General features: G+C 44.8%; 1 protein-coding gene across 1 annotated transcript in view; it reads right to left on the bottom strand.

Moving 5' to 3' along the window:
- Positions 1-22,545, bottom strand: part of SORD (sorbitol dehydrogenase) — a 31,864-nt gene extending 9,319 nt beyond the window's left edge. The window contains exons 1-5 of the mRNA XM_043920451.1: positions 22,343-22,545; positions 12,215-12,248; positions 8,272-8,436; positions 6,113-6,272; positions 416-534 (exon numbers count right to left, since the gene is read on the bottom strand). Of these exons, the coding sequence (XP_043776386.1) occupies positions 416-534; positions 6,113-6,272; positions 8,272-8,436; positions 12,215-12,248; positions 22,343-22,405 (541 nt within the window). The 5' untranslated portion in view covers positions 22,406-22,545. The remainder of the gene's footprint in view (positions 1-415; positions 535-6,112; positions 6,273-8,271; positions 8,437-12,214; positions 12,249-22,342) is intronic.
- Between the last annotated feature and the right edge of the window lie 4,517 nt (positions 22,546-27,062).

Below are 27,062 nucleotides of genomic sequence, written 5' to 3'. Positions count from 1 at the left end.
CTGGCTCCCCATGGGCTGGGACTCATTTGTGCTGGTCCTAAGTAGTAGCCATCTCATTCTTGAAAGACTGGGAGACCAATTCTCTGGGATGATCTGAAAGCTCCAAAAGATACCCTTCCCTTTAATCCCAAAAATATTTCCGTAGTTTCCTGCCAAGGGTTGAAAAAATAATCCCCAAATGCACTCTTTAAAGTGAACAAATGAGTTATGTTGCCTAGGAAATAACATTAGTTAGCTACCTTGCCTGCAAATATTTATCTAGCACAGTGCTTGTCATTGAAGGAATGGCGCACTGTAATCCTAACTAGAGAGATTTGAGAATTGATTTCAGCCCTTGGATGGGGGATGAGATGGGCAGAGGGATCTCACATTCCCCTTTAATGAACTCATAACCATAGCGACATCTGTTTCTTACCAGCTCCACACACAAGGACCTTGTTCCCCAGGGTGACTCCAGCTCGCCGGCAGGCATGGATCCCCACAGACAGTGGCTCGATCAGGGCCCCTTCCTCAAAGGTGACATTGTCAGGAAGCCTGAGGAGTCATTCAACATACTCAGTCCCTCTAGGTTAACAATAATAACAATAGCTAATATTTACTGAGCTTTTATTTATATGCTGAGCAAAAGTGCTAAGCAATTTACATATATTCTCTCTTGTAAATCCTCAGAATAGTTCTGTGGTAGACATTATCATTCCCACTTTACAGACAAGGAAAGCAAGTTTTGGAGGAGTGAATGACTTGCTCCAAAAGTTTAAAATCAGGGAGTACTGAGAATCCTAAAGGGTTTAAATTGGAAGCCAGGTACATCTGATTCCAGAGCTCGTATCATACTGCCTCCCTCTGAAAATGCCAGCCAAGATGAGGTGCGGCGTGGCTGTCTTTAATAAATGAAAAGTTCATTTCACAAGGGTTTAACTTAACCACATCCCAGCATTTCATCTGCTTCTCAAACTTATAGCCTTTCTGGTTTCATTTTAGCAAACAACCCAGACTATCAGCAGCTTTGCAAAACAGTGATTAGAAGCTGACATCACTCTGTACGTTGTCCCCCATATTACACGCTCCAGAAGAACCACATGTGCTAGCAGCAGCTGCCTGGCTGTCTCTGGACTGGGTAAAATGGGGAAGGGCCTGTCTCCACATAGCAGATTAAATACTGTGTCACCTTCATCACTGGGTTCTTGGCTTTCACTTCCCTGTCCTCTGGCATCTTGACCCTTTTCAGATACCACTGATGAAGACAGCAAATATTTGCATAATGCTTTACAGATTAGAGAGCTTTCTCCTCCATTATCTCATTTAATCCTCAGCATGACCTTATCAGGAAGGAAGGGCAGGCTTTGTTGGTTTTTTCTTTTTTTGGCAGCTTGCAGGATCTTGGTTCCCCATGCATTCTTAGTCGCTCAGTCGTGTCTGACTCTTTGCGACCTCTTGGACTGTAGCTCACCAGGCTCCTCTGTCCATAAGATTTTTCAGGCAAGAATACTGGAGGGGTTGCCATTTCCTCCTCCAGGGGATCTTCTAGACCCAGGGATTGAATCCGAGTCTCCTGTGTCTCCTGCATTGCAGGTGAATTCTTTACCCACTGAGCCATTGGCCGTGAACAGGGATTAAACCCTGGCCCTCAGCACTGGACTGCCAGGGAATTACAAGGCTTTGTTTTTTATTCTACAGAAGCAGAACTGACTGAAGCCGTGAAATTAAAAGACGCTTACTCCTTGGAAGAAAATTTATGACCAACCTAGACAGCATATTAAAAAGCAGAGACACTACTTTGCCAACAAAGGTCTGTCTAGTCAAAGCCACAATTTTCTAGTAGTCATGTATGGATGTGAGAGTTGGACCATAAAGAAAGCTGAGCGCCAAAGAACTGATGCTTTTGAACTGTGGTGTTGGAGAAGAATCTTGAGAGTCCCTTGGACGGCAAGGAGAGCCAACCAGTCTATCCTAAAGGAACTCAGCCCTGAATATTCATTGGAAGGACTGATATTGAAGCTGAAACTCCAATACTTTGGCCACCTGATGTGAAGAACTGACTCAGTTCTTAGCACTGGAAGAGACTGAAGGCGGGAGAAGGGGACGACAGCAGATGAGATGGTTGGATGGCATCACCGACTCAATGGACATGTGTTTGAGTAAACTCCAGGAGTTGGTGATGGACAGGGAGGTCTGGCGTGCTGCAGTCCATGGGGTCACAGAGTCAGACACTACTGAGCGACTGAACTGAACTGAGCAGAACTGAAGCCAGAAGACATTAAGAGACCTGCCCCAGATTACAAGCCTAGTGAGCAAGAAAGTAAGAATTTGAACCCAGATCTCCCGATTTCATATCCTCTGCCTGTCCCACATCAGCTGCCTTTTGGTACAAGCAGTTTTGTAGTTAACTTTTGCTAGTTCCTTACTGCCCAGTACTTATTCAATGCTCCCAAAACCTCCACATGCAAGAACATGAAATCCCTCAAGTTCCAAAAAGAAATAAGTGGAAGCCAAACCATGGGCTCATCTCCATGATCCTTCTGTTCACAACCCTCCACAAGATAAATAACAAGGTCTATATTCGGCCTGACTGGTGCCCACAACCCCTTCTTTCTCCCCTCCCCTCCGCTTCTCTTACACCATTTCCCCCACCCCAACCCACTCTTCTGCTCTAATTGTCATCATCCCTCTACCCGCTGAATCTATCCCATCAATTCAATATTAAGGAAAAAACTCTGAAGAGAAATAATGACTTGCAAACTCTCTCCAAGACCCCCAGTCACACACACACTCTCTCCAACAGTCCTGCCTCATCACATTTGGGCCTTGCTCAAAGCTGGTACTGGGACTAAAGTGAGGGTGGCCTGTGGTCAGGAACTGTATGCTCTTCTCATCCTCACTCTGACCTCCTTATGACATAAGAATACCAAGGGGAGGGGCTTCCCTGGTGGTCCAGTGGTTAAGAATCTGCCTTGCAATACATGGGACACCGGTTCGATCCCTGGTCCAGGAAGATCCCACATCCCTCGGAATGGCTCAGCCTGTGAACCACAGCTACTGAGCCCGAGCTGTAGGGCCCATGAACTGCAAATGTTGAGCCCACCAGGCCACAACTACTGTGCTCCGCAACAAGAGAAGCCACTGCAACTAGAAGCCCACACCTGGCACCTGGAGAGTAGCTCCCACTTTCCACAATTAGACAAAGCCCATGCACAGTAAGAAAGACCCAAAGCAGCCAATTAAAAACAGAAACAAAAACAGAGAAATGGGATTGGAGATGGTGATGAGAAAGGATTATCCTGTGGGAGGTTATTCCACTGATGTTGGATATTCCACTGATATTGTTGGTTTTTCCACTGATAAGGCAGATGTTGCCTTATCACACATAGTCAGAGCCAGAGTCCTGGGAGCAGCCCTTTTGCCGCAGACCTGGGAAGAGCTGCTGGTCCTCTTTCCCCAACCTTATTAGGTGAAGGCTGAGGGAAAGGGGATGAGTTTCTTACCAACTCTAACTGTTCCTGATTTTCTAAACACTGGAAGCATGATTTTCTAAATACCAGAGGAGAGTGAAAAAGTTGGCTTAAAGCTCAACATTCAGAAAACTAAGATCATGGCATCCGGTCCCATCACTTCATGGCAAGTAGATGGGGAAATAGTGGAGTGGCAGACTTTATTTTTTTGGGCTCCAAAATCACTGCAGATGGTGACTGTAGCCATGAAATTAAAAGACACTTACTCCTTGGAAGAAAAATTATGACCAACCTAGACAGCATATTAAAAAGCAGAGACATTACTTTGCCAACAAAGGTCCGTCTAGTCAAGGCTATGGTTTCTCTGGTAGTCACGTATGGATGTGGGAGTTGGACTATAAAGAAAGCTGAGCGCTGAAGAATTGATGCTTTTGAACTGTGGTGTTGGAGAAAACTCTTGAGAGTCCCTCGGACTGCAAGAAGATCCAACCAGTCCATCCTAAAGAAAATCAGTCCTGAATATTCATTAGAAGGACTGATGTTGAAGCTGAAGCTCCAATATTTTGGCCACCTGATGCAAAGAACTAACTCATTTGAAAAGATCCAGATGCTGGGAAAGACTGAAGGCGAGAGGAGAAGGGGACAACAGAGGATGTGGTGGTTGGATGGCATCACCGACTCAATGGACATGAATTTGAATAAACTCTGGGAGTTGGTGATGGACAGGGAAGCCTGGTGTGCTGCAGTACATGGGGTCACAAAGAGTCGGACACGACTGAACGACTGAACTGAACTGAAACACCAGAAAATGAGAAGGCAACTTGGTGGTTTTCACAGTGGGATTCAGGGAAGAGGCAAAGGTTAAAGAATGATCAAGAAGCCAAGGGGGAAGCAGGAAGATAGAAAATAAGGTGGGTAGGAAAATAAAGAAGCTGTGGTGGTGTGCAAATCCTCACAAAGAAAAACAAGAGAAGAGGGTGTGGATCCAGGGCTAGGCTGGGGACACAGACACAAAGTACCCTTGCAGAGGAAGAGAAGGGGGGTAGTGTGTCCCCTGGAGGCCCTCCACGGCCCTCCCGTTGCCATCGCCAACCAGGACACTTCCTTCCCCACCTTTCCCTACAACCCCTGCTCTCCATTCCCAGTGCAAGACTCCTTTTCAGGCCTATCCTGGTACCATTCCCCAGACATAAGGCCACAGCTATGACGCAGTCATGGCACTGTTTACTGAGCTCCTATTATGTGCCAGGCCTTGTGTTGAGTACCTGATATGCTTTTCCCATTGAATTAATGCACTAAAATGTATTAATTCTATGTATTTCATCATATCAATGCTATTATTTCCACTTTACCATCTAGAAGATTGAGATTACAAAGTTTAACTTGCTCAAGGTCACACAGTTGGCAAATAGGAGAGATCAGTGGTTAGTCTCAAGCTTCATCACTAAGCTCTTCTGCCTTCCACGAAAAACTTGTTGGGCACCTTGACTTGGAAAGGGCCCAGGAAAGGTGGGCTGGTTTAGGAACCACTTGCTCAAAGGCAGACTCTGCCCTTGTAACTTGGTCCCTTCTCGAATGCCAACTTAAACTCATCATGAGGTCCCTGGCCTGTGACTCCTCTCAACGCTTCCAGCAGGCACTAGAAAACTCAGATCTGTCAGACTGCCCCTGTGACGAGTCCTGGCCTCCATTGGACAAGCCCCATCTTGGCCAAAAGAGCCACTCCTGGGGCCAGGCTGGGGTGTGGAGAACACGCCTGGCCGGTTGGGAAGGAAAGTAGCACACCAGCATCCCAGAGCCCCACGGCCAGGCCGTGCTGAGGTGGAGCACTCCGTTTCTGCCAGACTCACGTTCCCCAGTCACTCAGAAAGCTGAGCCAGGATAGTGAGGACAGGGCGAGAGCCTGAGAATCACAGCCACCCTGTCTGGACTTCTGGCTCTGTTCTGGGTCCAAGCTAGTCAGCCTTCTCCTACCTCTGCTAATTCTCACATAATCCTGGGGTCCACCTCACCATCACTCTTACGGAAGTCAAACAAGCCATGCAGAGAACTTAACAGCACAAGGCCAGGCAGGTAATAACAATCACTGCATCTTTACATGCACGGTTGCATTTAATCTCCAGGTGGTTAAAGAGACTGAAGTGAAGAAGGTGAAGTTCATTTCCACAAAGTCACTCACTAAGAGTGAGTGAATCCAGGGTCCCAAAGCTCATGCCCTGTGACTCTATACCACAGTAAACCCTGGTTGTTGCTGCCATTGTTGTTGTTATTAAGGTTCCTATTGTTACGAGATATCTTTGTTATAACTGCAGTGGAAACCAATAACAGAGGACAATCCCAATAAGTTACCTCCAAGATGGCTGGAGAGGAGTGGCTGATTTCAGCAATGATTTTCTATTATTGCTCTACTATTGCTCTATTATTGCTCTAAAGTTAGACTGAATGACTAAATCTAAGCACTGAGGGTCAGTCCTATCCCTAGTCAGGTGACCTGTCTTCAATGCATCCAAGAAAGGCAGGCCTGCAGAGAGAATGCTTAACGTCTGGAATTATGAGCGTAAAAGAAGGAAGAAACCACTGCAGGAAACTAGAAGAAAGAACACCAAACAAACAAACATCAGGGAAGAGGTCCCAGGGGCCGTGGCTGGGCCCTGGGCACTGACTTGTAGCAGAAGTTAGCATTGTGCTTGTAGAACCGGCAGAGGTTCCCATCATCGGGGGGCGTGGCGCAGAAGAAGATGGTAGGTGACAGATTGTATCGGCCAATCTTGCAGAACTCATCAGTTTCTCGAGGAGCACCAGGCTCGATGGCAACACGATCACCTGGAGGAAAACAAAACATCCAAACAAACAAACAGAGGGGCAGAGATGCTGTTAAGAGTCACGTGCTCATAGGTCGATGCCAGCAGGGGGATCTGGCCAAATGAGCCTCCCTCCCCACTGGGGACCCAGGGTAGTCCAGGAAAGCCCAGCCTGTTGATGTCTCCGAAGCAAATACCACAGGCCGCACACACTCTGGAAGAAAATGACTTCTTCCAGAAATGAAGTCAGAAAATGACCTCAGTCCGCTTCTCCACAGGATGCTTTGGCCTGCCTGCCCTTTTTTCGACTCATGGGATAAGACCTCCAGTTCCATAGCCACCTCCCAGCTTAGGAAACAACTAGTCCCAACAAGCCAGGTTTTGTTCCCATCTCAAACTGCTGCAAAAGAGGTAGCTAGTGTGTGGAATTTGCAGAGCTTTTTCTTCCCTGTTTTGATAATATGCTGACAGGAGCCATAATGATGGCACATCTTGTGTTCAGCCTCCTAGACAATAACTGATTCCTGGTTAGTGGAACCACTAAGGCAAATGACCCATAGAGGCTTCAGACTCTGTACATCAGAGTAACACTAAGGGTTGTGAACAGGCGGCTCTATGGTGAACAGGCGGCTCTATGGCACTTCTACTCCATGTCTCACTATGTCCACTTGGAAACCCAGTCTTAGACTGGCTCTTCTAACTTCTTAGTATGAAAAATTTCAAACATACAACAAAGTCATGAGTTTGCATGACTTATTCCATGATAAGCTGAGTTTGCAACTGATCCCATGATAAATTGAGTTTGCAACCTATCCCATGAATTGCAAAACATACAGCAAAGTTGAAAGAACTGTATGATGAACACCCAGACGTTCTCTACTTGTTTCTTCAATTAACATTTAGCTACATTGATTTTATCACATATCCATCCCATCTATCTCTCTCTCTTCCACCCATCAATCCACCTTCTTTTCGAATGCATTTCAAAGTAGGCTGCACATACAAGTACATATCACTCAGCTTCATATCATTATACTGCAGCTTGCATATCATAACTACAGCTCAATACTTGCTTATGGTTTCTTGTTAAGGTAAAATTTAGATGCTGACAAAATGCAGACACATACCTAGCTTCTTCAGAGCTAGTGGATCCCTCCTGGTGCAGCCAGGCTCAGAGGGCCTTGTAACTAACACAGGATGACACCTCCTGAGAACTCTCTCCTTCCCAGAGAGAATCTGTTATTTCCAGGCTATGAGGTGGTCTCACCAGGAAAAGAAGATTAAAGCCATATCTGGCTGTTCCAAGACAGCTTGGATTTAATTCACTGTGTTGGGGAACATCGCAATCTGCCATAGCTGAGAATTCTTCCCTGAATTAAGCAAATTCCCAGGTAGCTCAGTGATAAAGAATCTACCTGCCAAGTAGACTTGGACTCGATCCCTGGATCAGGAAGATCCCCTAAAGAAGGAAATGACAACCCACCCTAGTATTCTTGCCTGGAAAATCCCATGGACAGAGGAGCCTGGCAGGCTACATACAGTTCATGGAATCGCAAAGTCAGATACAACTTATTGACTAAACTATAGCAACAAAAAAATATCGATGGTTTCCAAGCCATCCAATAAAATCAATGCTGCATGGAAGGCCCTGGTTCTCAGCACGTAGAGATATTCTGTGGTTCCTGTGGCTGCAACATCTTCCCCTCCCCTTTACCTGGCTTATTTCTTACTTGTCTTCAGGTGTTGAATTAATTGTCTCTTCCTCAGCTGAGCCAGGGTTCTGGAGAGTAGTATACACTGATCGCACCCTGTATTCTCCTCTGCTGCCCTCAACACAATTTTGATTAATTGTCTGTCCCAGTTGCCTTCCCCTGTGTAAGATCCAAGTATGTAGAGATTGAGACTGTCTTGTTCACTGCTGTGTCTCCAGTGTTTGCCAGAGGGCCTGGCCCTGAAAAATCACACAGAAATATATGTGCTGAATGAATAAACAAATCCATTGGCAAAAGGGCTTTGCTGACCTGGTTGTAGGTGCCTGACCAATGATCCCACTTTTACAACTGTTCCTGAAGCTTCATGCCCCAGCACCATTGGCTTTTTCACAACAAAATCTCCAATTCGACCATGCTGCCAGTAATGGACATCTGAGCCACAAATTCCAACAGAATGCATCTTCAGAAGCACCTCTGATAAGAGAAAGGAGAAGGAGAAAACAAGTGAGAAAGGGAAGGACCCCTCTATCTCTCTGAGGTGTTTTTCCTCTGGACAAATGAGAGAGTTTGGTTTCAAGGTCAGGTATAAAACTTAGATCACAGAGAAAAACAAGCTAAAAAAGCAGCTTGACTAAGTCTTTTTTTTTTTTTTTTAATTTTTATTTTTTTTTTTCCAGTGGGTTTTGTCATACATTGATATGCATCAGCCATGGATTTACATGTATTCCCAATCCCGATCCCCCCTCCCACCTCCCTCTCCACCCGATTCCTCTGGGTCTTCCCAGTGCACCAGGCCGGAGCACTTGTCTCATGCATCCCACCTGGGCTGGTGATCTGTTTCACCATAGATAGTATATTGACTAAGTCTTACAAGGCAAGAAAGCTTCCAAACAGCAAAATAACTGCATGTGAGGGCTAATTCTATGCATCAGCTTGGCTTGGCTAAGGTGTCCAGCTCTTTGGTCAAATGCTCGATGTTGCTGGGAAGTTACTTTTTAGATGTGATTAACATTTAAGCACATTAATGTTCACTGCAGTATTATTTACAATAGTCAAGTTATGGAAACAATCTAAGTGTCCATTGATGGAGGAATGGACAAAGAAAAGGTGCCATTATATATACAATGGAATATTATTCGGCCATTAAAAAGGAAATCTTGCTATTTGCAACAACATGAATGGACCTTGAGGGCATTGTGCTAAGTGAAATAAGTCAGAGAAAGACAAATATGATATGATTTCACTTACATGCAGAATCTAAAACCAAAACAAAACAAAAACCTACCAAACTCACAGACACAGAAAATGGATTGGTGGTTGCAAAGCAAGGAGTGGAAGGTGGGTGAAATGGGTGAAGGGGGTCAAAGGGAACAAACTTCTCCTGATAAAATAAATATTAATAAGTCACAGTGAGGTAATGTACAGAACGGTGGCTATATTAATAATACCGTGTTGCATATTTCAAAGTTGCTAAGAGAACAGATCTCAAAAGTTCTCATCACAAGAAAAAAAACTGTACAATAGCTATTTGCGATGACAGATGTTAACTAGACATTGTGGTGATCACGTCACAGTATATACAGATATCAAATCATCATGTTCACCTGAAGCTAATATAATGCTATGTGTAAATTATATAATACTTTAATAAAACAAACATTTAAACCAGTATATTTTGAGTAAAGCAGATTATCCTCCATAATGTGGATAAACCTTCTCCAATCAATTGAAGGCCTTAAAAAAGTCTGAGGTTTCCTAAAGGAGATGGAATTCTCCTCAAGACTTACCTGAATTTTCAGCCTGCTGGTTATCCCTACTGATTTCAGACTAAGCAGCTCCTCTCTCTCTGTTTCTCTCTATATGATAAATCTAATAGAAATAAATATAAATACTAATGTCTCTCAGTTCTATTTCCCTGGAGAACTCTAACACACCAAATAAAAGGTATTAGTAGGAAGAAGTGTGTCAACCACCTAAGAGGAAAAAAAAACTGTTTTTTGAGGAGATAACTATTTCCAGACAATTAATATACTATGCTTGATTCTTGAGCTTCCCAGGTGGTGCTTCAGTGATAAAGAACCTGACTGCCAATGTAGGAGATGCAGATATGGGTTCGATCTCTGGGCTGGGAAGATCCCCTGGAATAGGAAATGGCAACCCACTCCAGTCTTCTTGCCTGGGAAATGCCATGGACAGAGGAGCCTGGTGGGCTACAGCCCATGGTGTTGCAAAGAGTCCAACACAACTTAGCAACTGAGCATGCATGCCTGATTCTTATCTATCGTGAGAAGGAGGCTGGTACAATTCAGGCTTGGCAATACTTTGTGTGCTATCAGGCTGAGTTCTTCATGCTTGTTTTGCTCAAAAGTGCAGCTTTAATTTAAACCATCCAAAGATTTCAACTGGCATTTCTCCTTCACAGGTTTGAATACAGTGAGATTTGGTGATATTGTTGTTGTCAGTTTTCCAAGTTTAAAATAATGATTGAACTGAGCCCCTTTGCTGAAATAAATCCTAAAGGATTACTGGCCTAGTGTGACAGAGTTTACCACATTACAAAGTATCCCCCTGAGAAAAAGCTCTGCCCTAGAAAGACAAAGAGCCCAGAGCTCTGCTCTGCACTCAGATGTCTTGCACACTGCCCTTGTGACAAACCACAGGAGATCCACCACGTGTGGCTCCGTAGAACTTTCTCATCCTTGGTGAAGAGAATAAGAAGTGGCAGGGCACATCCTGGCATCAAAGTTAGGGAAAAGTCATTTGAGTCATGAAAATTATCTCAGAGTTTCCTCTCTGAAGTTAGCAATTTATAACATGAGATTACATTTGAGATGCTGGAACGCTAGCTGAAATTTACCATCATTTCCCTTTTCAACTCAAGAGCGGCAAGGGATAAGAAAGTGAGAGCAGAATGCTGCATCAGAGAGAGAAAGTGAAAAGGATCCTCTGGGTCCAGAACAACCCTTTTCTTTTCTTTCTTTCTTTTTGCCACTTCTGGAAACCACACCGACTTTTCAGAACACAATGAAGTGCCCTTTCACTTCTCTGAATATCATATCTCAGTAGACACACTTGAGCCTTAAATATACATTACTTGCTTAACACTGATAGAAACAGCTATTATCTGTCTTCTCATTGCTATAAATCAGTAACCCAACTGACCTTTGAGTAACAAAACCCCAGAGGCTCCAGGAAAGCTGCCTTCAGTCTGATGTTCACACAGAAGCTAGAGTTCTGGGGTTAGGCAGGGAAGCATGCACCCAACTCATCAAGGACAGAAAGAGACCCGAGTGGCTGGGTGTGGGATGAGTGATCTATAGACACTTTGCCCCTTGCCACCTGCCTCACTTCCTGCTGCGGGACCCCAGGGAGGAAAGGAATGGGGAAACTGTCAGCTGGAAGCTGCCACAACTAGGAGGGTGGCATGACCTCTCCAGGTAGAGACATCACCCCGGGAAGTGTGCGGGTCAGCTCGGCTAGGCAGGTTTGGCCAAAAGGAATGGAGCAAAGGTGGCAGGAAGCCTGCCCCAGTGTGCTCACCCACTTTCTGCTCCTGTTTGCTTAGGGTAGTAGGGGAGGGCTCTATGCAGCTCCTCCCATCCCCACTGGACAGAACGTCCTGGTCTTCGGAGACCATCCTGGATGTCCCCTTTCGTATTTACAAGATTAAGATCTATAGACTCACGCCTTTCCAAAGTTTGGGTTAGAGTTAGGACATGATTTGGTCACCCAAATGGCAGTTTATAGAGGACAGAGTAACCTAACTCTGTCATTAGTTCAAAAGAGGGACAATTTTGCCTTTGCCATAAACTGAAGAATTTTATGTCAAATTCTCTGGGACAAGTCAGCAGTTTGATATGGTAACGTCTCTGGTTCTACCACTGTTTCTTTTATTTCATATAGCAGCCAGATTGAATCTATCCAATCATACTGTGGACAACAGAACTAGGTTGAAAGCCTAACAAAAGCATAGTTTTTTTTTAAATTAATTACTTTAATTGGAGGATAATTACCTTACAATATTGTGATGGTTTTTGCCATACACTGACATGAATCAGCCACGGATGCACATGTGTACCCCCATCCTGATTCCCCCTCCTATCTCCCTCCCCCACCCATCCCTCTGTTTTTTTAATGGAGGTTTTTAAGTAACAAACAGTAGGAAAAGAGGGAGAAAGGAGTAGCGTACTTGTCTCTCCAGGGTAAACAACAGGAAACAATAAAAGACAAGTTGAATATTCCACGGACCTACCGTTTGGGCCTGGTTCAGGGATAGGATAGTTTTCCTAAAGGAAACAAAATAGAAAAATCATTTAGCATGTACAACAACTTTACCTTCTGAACATTTCAAAATGTTTCATTCAAATATTTCTTCTTAGAATTAACACAGATTCAGACCATCCTGCTGCTGGGTGGATGTCTGAGGGGCTACCCTGAATCCTGCTGACTCCAACTGCTGATCTCACCCAGCCCACTGGTGAAATGGGCCATGGACCAAGAAAAAGTATACAACTTGCACACCCTGGCAGAAAGGATACTTCTGGGTCTCTAATATGTGGATAATACATTCTTATGTAGTTTTATTTGGTCTGGCAAACTTGTACTGGGAAAGGATGAGGTGTTTCCGGCAGTTGCACAGGAAGGCTTTTGTCTCTGGACAGGTTGGAAACTGTGTGTACTCCGCTCATTCAAATCAGTGCACAAACCAACACTTGTTGTTCTCTCTCAAAACCTCCCACATGGAGTTTTAGTTTCGGGGGACACAGAGGACCTGCATTTGGCCCACGCTCACTGGATTAAAAAGTAATCTGGTGTTCACAGCTATTTATGATGAGGATAATGATAATTTACCAAGCTTTTCTCCCATTGCCAACTAGCTAGGAAGTTCCTAATGACAAGGTGGAAGGACAGTGAGTGGCCAAATCCAAATGTTCATTTTATTAATTCTTTGAAGGCAGCCAAGCAAAAAGAGGGAGAAGGGATGCAAATAAACCATTCACTGGACATACCATGTGCCAGACAGTCTACTGGGCTCTACATACATCATAGCACATGGCCTACCACTTGCAGATGGGAAACCTGAGATTAACAAGTTAAAAAACTTTATCAAGGTCATAGGACCGGAGTGGACAAACCAGGTCTAATCTCAGGTGTGTCTGACTCCCAAGCCTGCCTCATTGCATCCCATTGCACCCTCAAAGTGGAATTTTCATTTTCTCCTCTAGGGATGATGTAAGGAGCAATCAGATGATGAGAATTTTGGAACTGGGCCCAATGCAGAGTGTGCTAGATGGAAGCATGACTCAAAGCTTGTCTCCTTCTCAAAGCCTCACCCAGATGCTTTTATGGGAGCAATAAATAATCCTAGGACTATTTTGCTAACATGATAAGAACCTTGTTGCCAAAGACTATGCCTTCAATCTCTGGCACCAGATACAGTGCTCTGCCCCAAACCTGGGAGGCTTGGTTCTTGTTAAATAATCACTCTCCATAACAGTATTTCCACAGAAAGTCTGAGGTTCTTGCTCATCCAAGATTACCAGTCTTTTCTGTTATAACAGCTCGATGCTTATTTGAACTTCCTGTCTCCAGTGAAACAAAAGGTCAAAGGGTCAATGCTCATGCTTATTAATTAACACGACCAACTTCTTTGTGCCAAGTCCTGTGCTAAATGCTGCTCATGCATCACCTCCGCTCATCCCCAGGACAACCCTATGTAATGCCTTTATTATTATCCCATCTTCAGTACGATGAGGTTGAGGAACAGGGAGATTTAGCAATCTGTTCACAGTAACAATAAGGTAGTAAATGATGGAGCAGCACCCAAAGTAGCATGATGTGGGGACAAGAGGCAGTTTTTTCATCTCTTAATACATTTGGAAGGAGAGGAAAGGAGAGGAGGTGAGAAGGGAGGGAGGGAAGAAAGCCATCTAGAAACGGGCAACTCCGGGTGGCTGGCTGTCACCAAAATCTTTCTCAAAGTTGCTGGTCCCACACCTGACATTATACAGCATCAGGGACTGCTGTGTAAGGTTATGTTTCTGTTATACGGAATGAAAATTTAAATTACTTGCTAAAATGAAACTAAGACTAAGTAAGGCTTTTTATTCCAAACATGGAACTGCACCCTCCCCATCCCCACCCACTCCCTATCCCCTCAACCCTCTAAAGGCGCTAGTAGGCAACTTTCCAGGCACTGGGAATTTTGGATGGAAAGATGGTAAGATCCAAACTCAAAGCAACAGTTAGGAGCACCAAGTTGCTCTTTGGTCACCAGAGATTTCTCATGTAACTGTCTGTGGGAGTTAACAGAGCTCACCAACTTTGGTCTTCCCACATGGGCAAAGCGGCAGTGTCTCTTCTGGACACTAGAGGGTGCTGTGCCAATAACCTGCTTTTTCCTTGGTAGCAGAACAGACATTATGGGGAACTTAAATACCCCTTCCTGAAAACCATCTGTCTTTTTCTGTTCTCTTTCTTGCTGATTCTAAAGACTCTTACAGCTCAGTTTTGGCTCTCCTCTCCCTTCTCTGCAGGAGACATGCCACCCGAGCACAAGACCATGTTAAGATCAGTCCTTAAGTTTGTAAATATTATCCTAAGCATGGCTGCAGGGCTCACAATGTTTTCGAAAGTTATTACAGCATGGTTACTAAAAAAAACCTTGCTTTTCATTTATGGTTGATTCTTTGGTATGATGTTGGCTAAATCCTGTTTACTTAATCTCCTTTTCTGTCTCATATTACGGCGGTGATATGAATTTATCCTATTTCTCATGTATCAAAATTTCTTAGCTCCTCTGAGATCTCGAAGTTTCACTTTTAACCCTGGCCCCTAAAAAAAAAAAAAAACAAAACCCTGGCCCCTTTCTTCATTCCCAAAGGTTTGTCATCATGCATATTCCAAGTCTCTTGAACAGGATTTCTTATCTTTCTGTGAGTGATAGTAACCAGGGGACAGAAAGGAGTTGAGTAACATTCTTTACTGAGTTATGTAAGTTTTACAGCATTTTCACTTTGAGTCCCTTCTATGCCCTCAGGTCTTCCCCCTCCACCACCTCCACAAATAAATCATGGAAACACTTCAGGAAGAACTCTGTGGGAACACAGAATTATCTCAGGGGAATCTCACATCTGAAATGTTATCTTGCCTTTCCTAAATATATTTTCTCAAATTAGCTTAAATATATATTTCTTGAATATGCCCTAGTGGCCCCCTTTCCTCAACTTCCAGTTGTCCACCTGAGTACATCTTGCCTGGATGGTAGCAATGATCTCAGGATGAGGAGAAATTAGAAGGAGGTGCTCATCCCCTCCTCCAGCCAACATGACTCTGGAATCACCTGTCTGTGTTGAAATACAGGTCCCCCTCCAGGAACTGTGTGTCCTTGGGGCAGTTACATAACATCATTGTGCTTTCAATTTTCTTCCTCTGTCTAATGAAGATAATCATAAAAGAGAGAGCCCTTGGGAATTCCTCAGTGGTCCACTGACTCCAAACTCTCTCTGCCAAGGGCCTGGGTTCAATCCCCGGTCAGAGAACTAAGATCTCACTAGCTGTGCAGCTCAGCCAAAAAGAAAAAAAAAAAAAAAAGAGTGCCTGACTTGTAGTAAATGTTAGCTCTTATTACAAAAGAAATAAAATCAAAATCCTTTCTGTATAATCAGCTCACAACATGGTTGAACCAGCTTTAGACAACCGTGTCCTTTTTCTTTTGAAAGGGTAACTTTTAAAACTATTTTGGGGAAAAGTTGTATTTCTTGTTTCTCATGTCAACATTAAGAGAACTTGACTGCTTCTGAAAAGGCTGGAATTTAGAAGAAAAGTCAAGTAGGATTCCAGCATTTTTTAGGCTTGATTCTAACAGTTGAGTGTAAAGACCGTGCCCCCTGCCTCAGAGTAAGGGACAACAGGCACGGCTGGGAGAAAGGGGCCATTCTCACCCCAGGTCCTTGCAGCCAACCTTTGCCACCTGCTCTACCAGCCAGGTCTCCTGTCAACCTGCTGGCTGGCTGCCCTGCACCCTTAAGGAGACCAGAGTGGACAATCTTTTTTTTTTTTTTTTTAATTTTTTTATTAGTTGGAAGAGTGGACAATCTTATTTTTGCTTCCCTCACTCCTCAACTTTCCCCCTCCCCTGAGGGCTTGAAGGGTGTTTTGAGGGTATGAGGAAAATTCAAAGGCTTTCCATTTGGCCACTTTATCCTAAGAGGCTTTGTTCTAGCCGGCACTGGTCCTGGCAAACTCGAGGTCAAAGTAGAAGGGTCAGACATTCCTGCAAAGTTCACTAAGCTGGTCTCCAGCCTCCAGCCCAGGCTCTCTGGGCTCCAACCAGCCTTCTGCTGATAACAATCTTTCTAAATTGCAAATTCATTTAAAGTGCCCAGTGATCCTGCAAAATCCTAAACCCCCTCATTTTGCAGGCTATCTACCTCCTTGCAAGCCTCCTGCAATTCCCAAACCACCCCATACTCACCCCCTCACCTCAAGGGGGCCATTTCTCCACTGGTCAATCCTCTTTTTTCTTCCTTGAGATCCCACAGGAAGTGAGAAGTGAGGGGAAGGGAGTCATCTGGAATGGCTTCCTAATTCCTGTGGGAACTCAGGGAGATTTGAGGTTTGGGTGTGTAGAGTCTGCAGTGTCAGGGACATCCAGGTGGGGTTGTTCAATAGATGGTTGTACCCCTGGGACTGGCATGGCTGAATCATGAACATGGAGAGAAACACTCACCTCCTGCAAAACAACTTTCTCTATCCCCACCACCCTCCCTCCCCTAAGCTTCCGTAGCACCTACAATTGAATCCATACATGATGGTTAAAAGATTCTCAGCGGTGATAAACTTAAAAAAAATTCCTCCTAATTCAAAACGTATGGACATAACTACACATGAAGCTATTAGGTGGTTCTTTATTTACTGATTAAGTGCTCACTGTGTTCAGGTCTAGGTAACTGAACATTAACATTTCTAAAAAATTATTGAGCTGAATATCACTTCACAAAATCTGACCATATTTTCTCCAATAATTAATGTTCTTCATGTAAATTTGGTTTGGGGAAAACTGCCAGCTTTAACAGCCACACTAAAAGACTTATGAAGTGGACATCAATGTTATATATGAGTATACATTTCTCCTCCTTAATTTCTCTGTCATGCAATTTTGAAAGAAATTTACCCCACACCCACCTATAATTCTAGTTTTCCTACCAGAACAGGGTTACTTTTACCAGGTCTCTTGGTAGTACTAGGATTTATAATATAAAATGTTAAAATCCTGTTTGTGGTATTGTTTACTGCTCTTCCTGCTCTTAGGGGAAAATATTAGCTTTGTACTTCCTGGCCTTTTGCATTTGGCCTTTGGCATTGCCCTTCCATGGCATCTGTTGGCACAGATGGCAGTATTTGCTGGATTTAATTGCCTGTTGTTATCTGGTTTTGTTTTGTTTTATTGTTGGAACATAATTAAGATAAAAAAAAGAAAGGAGCTATCTCTTTGGCCTATTTGCTACTACCCCGTTTTCCTGTTTTCTGAAGGAGTTCTAGATTCAGCTTCAACTGCCTCTGACTGATAAGTCTAGCTCAGGTATTAAAGGGTTAAGCAGCCTCACTCACAGTAATCTCCCAGTTTAGCCCAGCTGTTCCTTTAAGCCTTTCAGGGCCCTTTAATTTAATCCTATAGAAGCTGGCAGCTCGGCCTACTGGTAGCAAAACCAGGGAGAGGGACCTGACATTTAGGGCCACCCCAGCTGCCGTGCGTTCATACTCCCCTCTTTCTACAATCCTCTCCTCCTCACCCAAAATCTTAACAGCAAAGTGTATATGTAAGAAAGAATGTGTATTACAGACTCAGAATTATCTTACTTTTTAAAATATAGATTCAAAGGAATCATATAGATTCAAAGGAATTCTTTTGACATCAGATATAACACATCTTCTCACAGAGCAAAAACTAAGAAATATCTTTAAGGTGCTCTGATTAATATTTAAACTCGACGCTGATGCACTATTTTCTCTGCCCTTTATAATTAAACAACATCAACCCACCACTCTGAAATGATTATTTTCCCTTAACCAGTTTCCTCTTCATACAGCTAATCATAAACAAAGAATCTGACTACATCCCCTCCACCAGGTGGGGGCTGTGCTGTTCTTGTTTTCCCTGTCCCCAGACTCCTATCTGAAATCTGAAAGAGCCGGTCGGCAATAATGAGGGAGATAACGTGTTCTCAGCATGGTCGATGGACTGCTGCTGATAGGTGATGCAATACGTACAGAAATTATTGGCAGGGGCATTTAGAAATGTTTACAGCATTTTGGCATTGCTACAACATCCAAATGCAGTGATACAAACATATTGATCCATGACCAACTAGAAACAAAAATAAAATTGGTCCTTTATCTCAGATAGTTGGGGAAACACAAACTATCCCTCAAATAGCTTCTTTGGGGAAAAACTAATTAAACTATTTTATATCCCAACTCCATGAAATAATAATTCAGAGAAAGAATTCTGTAAGGGTGCAGAATTTACCATCCCAAAATATGTCTTTTGGGCATATTAATTATTTTAAGCTGGTTATTTTTTAATAAGTTCTGAAAACCCAAGTGACACATTTGTAAGGAAAATCTCCATTTATAAGGGTATCTCCCTCAATATACCAAATAGAGGAAGATGACCAAATCTCTCGAAATTCGTCAGTGGAGACGGCAATGACTTAAATCTGTATAACAACCTTACCCTTGTTTTCTGAGCTTTCCCTGGCAACCTCCCATAACTGACTCTTCCCACCCTCAACATCTTCCTTTCTCTCTCTCTCTCTTTTTTCCACTTATTCCTTTCTCTTTAGCTGTGGATGGTGTTTAAGGTGAGGGCTTTGGCCATTTTGGCAAATTTCTCAGTTTTCCTGGGTCTCTCTCATGTATGCACGTTTAATAAAATTTTGTTTGGTTTTCTCCTATCTCATGTCAAGGTCCTACCTCAGACCAGCCAGAAGAACCTAGAAGGGTACAGGAAAATTTCTTGCTCTCCAATACTATCTAATTCTCACACAACTCCGAGGTGAGTACTACTATCATCCCCATTATAAAGACAGGAAATTGAAATGGAAAGTAACCTGGCAAGTCACACAACCAGAAGCAGTAGAGCTGCTGGCCACTCTAGCCCCTACTTGGCTTGTGATCTCATTACTGTCTCCATTTGAAGAGGACCTGAGCGAGCTGACAGTGTTTGCTGATAAGCTGTTTGTCTCTGTGCAACAGCTTGATCACCTCTTCCATTGTTTCTTTCAAGTCCACATGTTCTCCATTTAAAATGGTGGGGGTAAGGAAGAGTAAAGGAGTGAACGTTCTAAGTCCTTATTATAAGAAATCATAAAGAAACCCACAATCTCTCAGTATATATATGTGTGCGCACTCCCACTCTGATTTACACAAATGCCCCAGAGCCCAAACCACAGTAGAGGCCCAAGTCCCCAGGCCAAGGAGTACTGACTTCTCCCTTGCTGTGACTGTGGTGATCACTAGTTACCTAATAGTGAAGGGGTTTAATTTTTCCTTTCCTGCAGCCACAGCTTGGAGAAAGAAAAGGGAATCCTGCCTTTTTCACAGACAGGTTAGAGGAAGGCAGGGTATCAGGTTTCCTTCCTGGTAGGCAGGCCACAAGTTTCAAGTGGCCACTGAGATGTCTACTCCCAACTCAACCCCAAACCACTTAGGCTATCTGCTTTAAGGAAGGGGGTGCAAGGGCAGATATATCCCACCAGTTGGCTCCCTCTGGAGGTGCTGGGGGACAAGCATGCTCAGGAGGGAGTGGTGAGGGCCAGAAGGGTCTGTATTGGGTTGCACGTGTTTGGGGAAGGAAATGGCAACTCACTCCAGTATTCCTGCCTGGAGAATCCCATGGACAGAGGAATCTGGGAGGTTCTCAGAGACACCAAAATGTCCTGTCCCAGAGACATCTTAAACTCAAACCCAAACTTATCATTTTAATCTACTCTCTTTTGTCCAGTAAACGAACCCCATCACCTCCAAGAGTTGGGGTCTTCCTGAATCCACCCTGAAGCCTTTCACCCAGTGAGTATACCAACCCCACCACCACAGGCTACATTCCTATCACATTCTCATCTCTTTCGGATACACTCACCCCATCCCAGCCCCTAATTTGGGCAGTGGGTGGATTCTAAGGCACAGTTGATAAAACCAATTTTAGGTGAGCCTCCCCACCCTCTTCTATGTTCAATGCTTAGTTCTACAGAGCCACATAAACAGTCTGGCTGAACAGTGGGAGAGCCTGAGTTTAGGAATTAAGGCAAAGGAGAGCCTGGGGTTGTAATTACAGTTCTGCTTATTATTAGGTACACTGACTTTCCTTAAGGCAGGCCCTGGTCATTCAGTGCCTGTGTGATAAGCTGCTTCATTTGTGTCTGACTCTCTGCAACCTTATGGACTATAGCCCGCCAGGTTCCTCTGTCCATGGGGATTCTCCAAGCAAGAATACTGGAGTGGGTTGCCATGCCCTCCTCCAGGGGATCTTCCTGACCCAGGGACTGAACCCACAACTCTTATGTCTCCTGCCCTGGCAGGGGGGTTCTTTACCACTGGCGCCACCTGGGAAGCCTGAGCATTTGGTACATCATATATTTACAAGACCAGAAAAGAGGACACGCAATTTTGTACTGCCCTTAGTTTGTACTTGTTTTTCCACTTGTCTGAATGTCCCCTAGTTTCTGTCCTCAAGTAGCATCCATCTCCTCTAGGGCCTCTGCCCTGGGCTAAAGGCCCCTGTGAGGCCTTGACTCTCTGTGGCCTCCAGCAAAGCCCTCACACTTGTATCGTTTAGTGCATCTGTCTGAGTGTCTAGAGCACCTTGGGTGTCAGGGCTGTGTCCTCCTCCTCCTCTCTGAGCCCCCAGCCCAGTGTATGGCACACAGCAGGATCCCTCTCATCCAGTAAGTGTTTGTAGGATGCAGGGCTGAATTTGAGATCACTCTGTAAGCAGCGTACCACTTTCCTTTCTTCCTAATACCATCTGGTGTTTGCAGCAATAAAAACTAATAGTGTCACTTTAATTCAGGATCTTGGCTGGAGGCTCCAAGGGGAGTAGAAAGAGCACTGGAATAAGAGTCTGGAACTCTGGGTTTTTCTGGGCTCTGTTAACTAGTGAAGCCTGTCACCTTGGGGATGGCATTTCCTCAACTGAGTTGGCTCTGGGCAGGCATTCTTAGTCTGGGGTCCACAGACCTCTAGAGGGTCTATGAAGGAAGGCCATAAAGGAAGTCCATGAACTCTGAAATTGCTGCCAAACTCAATCTGTTTGCATTTTATGGGGACAGAAACCCCATAAAAACCCCATATTTGACAGATTATCAAATAGTCAAGAGCTACTAAAGTTGGATAATTTTCCAAGTCTCTCCAATTTAGATCCTGGTGCATATTCTCTTTGAGGGGGATGGAAGTGCTAGGGAACAGGAGAGATGGCTGGCACAGGACTCGTCCCACATACCAACTGCCCAGCTCCATCTGCGACGGACTTTGTCAAAGGAGCCCTGGCACAACTACAGGGCTGACTCCGCAGCTCCCAGAACTTTGGTCCCATGAGCCAGGGAGCAGAGGCAGGGTCTGGGGTGGAGGAGACACATACATATTGCTCTTAAAGGGACAAGGGAGAAGGAATGGAAAGGAAAATGGCTGAAAAAGAAACCAGGTGTGTACTAAGAGAGGTAAGGAGGAAAGGCGCTTTAGAGACATGAAGACTATCAAGATCCAGAAATCTGGCACAGTCATGGCGACACCGAGTCCTGGAGATGGAGATCTGTGCTGGCACTAAAAGTGGAAGAAGCTGGCACTTTCGGAGTACCTATTAGGTGCTAGGAATTCTGCTGATCATAATAATCCTGCAAAGGGTGTGTGATCAGCCCCAAGCAAGAAAGATTAAATACGAGTTCCACAGTTTTTTAAATGTCCCTCTGACCCTCCTTTCTGCCTGCACTGTCTACCCAGAAAAGAAGCCCAGCACGTGTCCTAAATGAGGCAGCCTGTCTGATATCACTTCTGCAAAATGCAATGACAAGCGGCAGGGCTACGAATCCGAAGCTGGCAAAGGAGGGCTTCAATCATTTTGCAACCTTCCTGGGCTCTGGCCACGTGCCGGCCACGGGGCTAGGTTCCGGGAGGCACCTTACAAGAACCCTGCTCACAGCACCTTAGGACCAACGGCCAATTGTCCCCCTCCCCCCAACATGGTAACCAGCTCGATCGCCGGGCCAGGACGCGCAGTGTGGGGCCCGCACCGCGCTGGAATTGGCGAGCTGAGACCGCGGCTGGGCTTGGAGGCGAGTAGGGCAGGAACAGGCTAGTCTTCCCACTCCCGATCCAGTTTTACCAAGCGCAAGTCTCCGGGTCCGTGCACCACCAGGGAGAGGTTCTCGGGCTTGGCCGCCGCCATGTCTGTCGCTCTCTCCCTCTCGGGTCGGGGCCGCTGTCCGCAGCTCGTGAGGTGGCTTGGTTGGCGGCCCCTTGGAGGGTTGGGGGTGAGGGGCGGGAGGCTGGGCTATGACTGGGAGCGCGCGCCCGGCCCGGGGAGGGGCCTCCTTGTCCCTGACAGCCGGGGCGGGGCTAGCGGAGAGGGGCGGGGCTAGCGGAGAGGGGCGGGGCTAGCGGAGAGGGGCGGGGCTAGCCTGGGGCGGGAGAGGGGAGTTGGAGCGGGTGGGGGGAGAGTGTGAAGAAGGTTAGAGAGTGAAAGGAGGGGGTAGGGAAGGGATAGGGAGAGGTAGGAAGCGGGTGGGGAGGGGTGAAGAAGACCAACCCAGCTCCACCTGCAGTGCACAGTTGGTCTGTCTCACATCCAAGGGGACCAGTCTGCCCTGAAAGTAGTCTGCAGAGGCAGTACCCCTCAGACCAGAGTTCTCAAGCTTTAGCTGCTGAGTAATGAGGATGGGCAGTGTGGGGCAGTTTCTCAGGACCAGCACAGAGATTTTGATCCAGTAAGTCTAGTCTCAACTGAGGCCTTAGGGTCTGTATTATTAGCATTGAGAATGCTGAGGCTGCAGGTGGCCGATGGTCTACAAGTGGAGAACAGGTGCTGCACTGATGCAGTGTCTATCTTGGCCGCATATCCCCAGAATCTAGCAAAGTTCCTGGCACCAGAAGTGAATGAATGAAACGGTGCATCACCCTGTGGGCCTGATGCATCAGTGTAAAGAAGCCATGCAATGGAATCTGTGAATCCCTTTCTCTTACCCAGCTCTGCTTTTTACATTAGAAGCAGGATTTCTGCCCAAATTCTTCCTTTAAGCCTCTCTCCCCTTCAAGACACAGTGAAGTTTAACTCTAAGGGGAGAGAGTTGCCCTTTGGGACGGCCTAAGTCTGCAAAGACCCCACCCTGCTTTGAGGACTTTGAAGACAGTGTATGGATTTCATTCCTTACACCTTTTCTCCTCCTCCAGATGCTCTACCAGATCCTCTCACCTACTCCTGGACACTTTCCCCAGCACCTTATTTCTTGAAGATGTCTCAGTGTGGCACCTACTCACATATGGGGCATAGCCTGTCTTTTCACTAGTAGTCATCCCTTCCTTAGATGTACTGGAAACCCACTGGGGCTAAGGCCTCATTTCTTAAACAGAACCTGGTAAACTGGTCTATACAATGAAGGAGCTCAAAAAAGAATATTTGATGATGAACATGGATCAGACTTTGGAATGCCAATAATGACACAAAGGGAAGTGTGTGTGTGGGGGGGGGAAGTATTACAAGGCATAACAAGGCAATGGGATGGATTTTGTAGGGGACTTACAGAGTCAGTCATGTTTTTGCTTTGAGACACCGCCCGCAAGGTTGGGCTGTGCTTGCCTGGCTCCCCAGGCTGCTCCTGCACTCTGCCGAGCAGGCTGCAGAGAGGGGACTGACTAGGGGTTGGGGCTGCTTGCCTTCACTAGTGCACCTGAATTTAAAACTCAGCTTCACCTTCTCGCCTTGTAGCATTTCATCACAGTCTCCCAGAAGTTTTTCCAGTGAGTAAAGCTGAAGATGGAGAAAGCCTCAGGAATGGCTTAAGAGCTGAAGGCTACTTGAAGTAGACACTTCTTGAGTTTTAAGAAAATAGAACACCAGAACCAAAAGTCACTGAAATAATGACACAACTGCCACACTTGGAGCGGTATTTGTTTTCTCCTGAGCAATAGCACTTTGAAACTCTCTTGAAGGTTGTTGGCTGAAGACCAAGAGATTTGGAAGGGCAGGAGATACTTTTTGTTTTTTTGGCTGTGCTGGGTCTTCGTTGCTGTTGCGTTGGCTTCCGCTAGTTGTGGTGAGCAGGGACTACTCTTTAGTTGTGGTGAGTGGGCTTCTCATTGCAGTGGCTTCTTTTGTTGCAGAGCACAGGCTCTAGGGTGTGTGGGCTTCAGTAGTTACAGCACACAGGCTCAGTAGTTGTGGTACAGGGGTTTAATTGCTTGGAGGCATGTGGAATCTTCCCAGACCAGGGATAGAACCTGTGTCTCCTGCATTGGCAGGTGGATTCTTATCCACTGTGCTACCAGGGAAGTCCAAGAAATACACTTAAAAATATATTCTATGACTAGGGCCCTTTATAGAAAAGTTAACATGGTGAGTTGATAAAGATTCTTAAGAAATTGACATTTTTAAGACAAAAAAAAAAAAAAAAGCAAGTCCTTATTACAGTACTTAAACAACTAGTTGTCATCTTTCTATGTAATTTCCTAACAGAGACCAGCATTCACAGTGGTGAGGAATAGATTCTTTTTAAGCATTTTACTGAATAAAGGATAAAATGCTGGCTTTGCCTTTGCTACTGGCCTGCTTAGCACAGCTTCTCTGGGCCTGGGCCTAACTTTCCCAAACAGCACAGCACTTTTAGGCACTCTTTCCGCTGAGTACAACTTCAACAACTTGTCAATAGAATTCTGCCAGAAAAATTTAATTTGAAACTTAAAAATTAAATCACAGGATGCATATCTTCTGGGGTCACATATCCAGAGAAAGGGGGAACATCTTCACTGATACTGGGTCGCTACAGATCTGGAATTTTGCACAGTGCATTAACAAGAAAAATAAGTATGTCGCAAGGCCTTAGTGTTCCAAAGGTCAAAACAGTTATAAAATCTCTGATTTCCAGACTTCTCCATTTTGTCATCAAGTATTCAATTACTCAAACCTGGTTATTTACAACAAGAGAAAGAAAGAAAAGAACAACCACAAAAGCAGCCATGAGGTTTCCTGCAGATCTTAGAAATAAGGTTACTCAAGAGAGTTAAACCAGTAAAATTCATATGCAGTGGGTGAGATTAATGGACTTCCCCTAAGGAACTGGTAATATATCTGCCATTAACAAATCTCAAGAAAGAAAGGTTAGAGAAAAAACTAAGAGAGCAGGGAACTTCAGTCTAGAGCTACCCAAGGGAGGGAGGCGCTTGGTGGGAGTGGTAGCCGTGCAGCTGGGACGGAGAAGTGGAAGCAAGTGGATAGTTAAGGTGACTGCCAGATGTCAGCTGAGGGTGGTAACTTGGACTTAGACAGTTTGTGGAAGGGAGATGGAGTGAAGAGGACAGATCCAAGATTTTTATTTTTAATAATTTAATGTATTTATTATTTCTTTTTGGCTGTGCTGGCTCTTCGTTGCTGTGAGAACTGAAGCAATATGCTAACTGCTGGCTTTCATGATAGAGAAAGGTGTCAACAAAGATGCAGCTCTGGATGCTAGAAAAGATGACTAATTAGATTCTCCCAAAGAGACTCAGGAGGAAGCAGACACCTTGATTTTGGCCCAGAGAAACTGATTGCAGACTACTGACCTCTAGAATTGTAAGAGAATAAATGTGTGTTGGTGCGTTTTTCCAGCTTTATTGAGATATTAATTACCTATAACATTGTGTAAGTTTAAGCTGTACAATGTGATGATTTGACACATTTATATTAGGAGATGTTTAAAACTACAGGGCTAGTTTATTAGCTTTAGCTCATCGTTTAGCTCATATAATTACCATTTTATTGTCATTGTTTTGGTGAGAACATTAAAGCTCCATTCTCACAGCAACTTTCAAGAATACTTCAAGTTGCTTGCTGTAGTCACTAAGGTGTATATTAAGATCTCCAATATTTACTCATTTTGATTTGCATTATGTTGAGCCATTCTTGCATCAGGGATTAAGCTCACTTGATAACCGTGAATGATCCTTTTAATATGCTGTTTAATTTGGTTTGCTAGTGTTTGGTTGAGAATTTTTGTATCTATAGTCATCTGATCTTTGGGATATTGGTCTATATCCTGTAATGTCTTTTTTTTTTTTTTTTAATTGGGCCGCAATGCTTGCAGGATCTTAGGTCCCTGAACAGGGATCGAACCTGGGCCCTGGGAGTGAAGGTGCCAAGTCCTAACCACTGGACCGTTAGGGAATTCCCTCCTGTAATGTCTCTATCTGGCTTTGACATCAGAGTAATGTGGGCCTCATAAAATGAGTTTGAAAGTCTTCCCTCTTCTTCAAGTGTTTGAGGAGTTTCATAAGAATTGGGGAAGAATTCACCTATGAAGCCATCTGGTCCTAGGTTTTTCTTTGTTGAGAGATTTTCAACTACTGATTCAATCTCCTTACTTGTTATTGGTCTATTTAGATTTTCTATTTCTTCATGATTCAGACTCAGTAGATCATATGGTTCTAGGAATTCATCCATTTCTTCTAAGCTATTCAACTTGTTGGAATATAATTTTATTTTCCTATTACTAGTTAACATCCTTTCACTGAAGCTTGAAGAACTCCTTTCAGCATTTCTTATACATAGGTCTAGTGGTAATGAACTCCTTTTGGTGGCACCAGGACCGGGGGTCATGGTGACTCATTTCTCTCAGTCCGTCAGGGTCCACAGCCCTGGACAAGTGATACTGGGAGTTCACAGAGACTGCAAGGGCTGTTGGGGTCCTCAGCAGTGTCTCCAGACCCAGCTGCTATGGACCAGGGCAAGCAGCAGTGGTGGCTGGATCTATGCACACAGGCAGCTGCGGGGGCTCGCTGCTGGCGCCTGCAGTGGCAGGGGGTAACTGCAAACACACATGGAGTGGGGGGACCAGGGCAGGCAGCAAGGGCCG

Source organism: Cervus elaphus, chromosome 12 (assembly GCF_910594005.1).
Source record: "Cervus elaphus chromosome 12, mCerEla1.1, whole genome shotgun sequence".
Taxonomy (NCBI): Eukaryota; Metazoa; Chordata; class Mammalia; order Artiodactyla; family Cervidae; genus Cervus; species Cervus elaphus.
The sequence above is the reverse complement of the archived record's forward strand: the minus strand, read 5'-3'. Positions and strand labels throughout refer to the sequence as shown.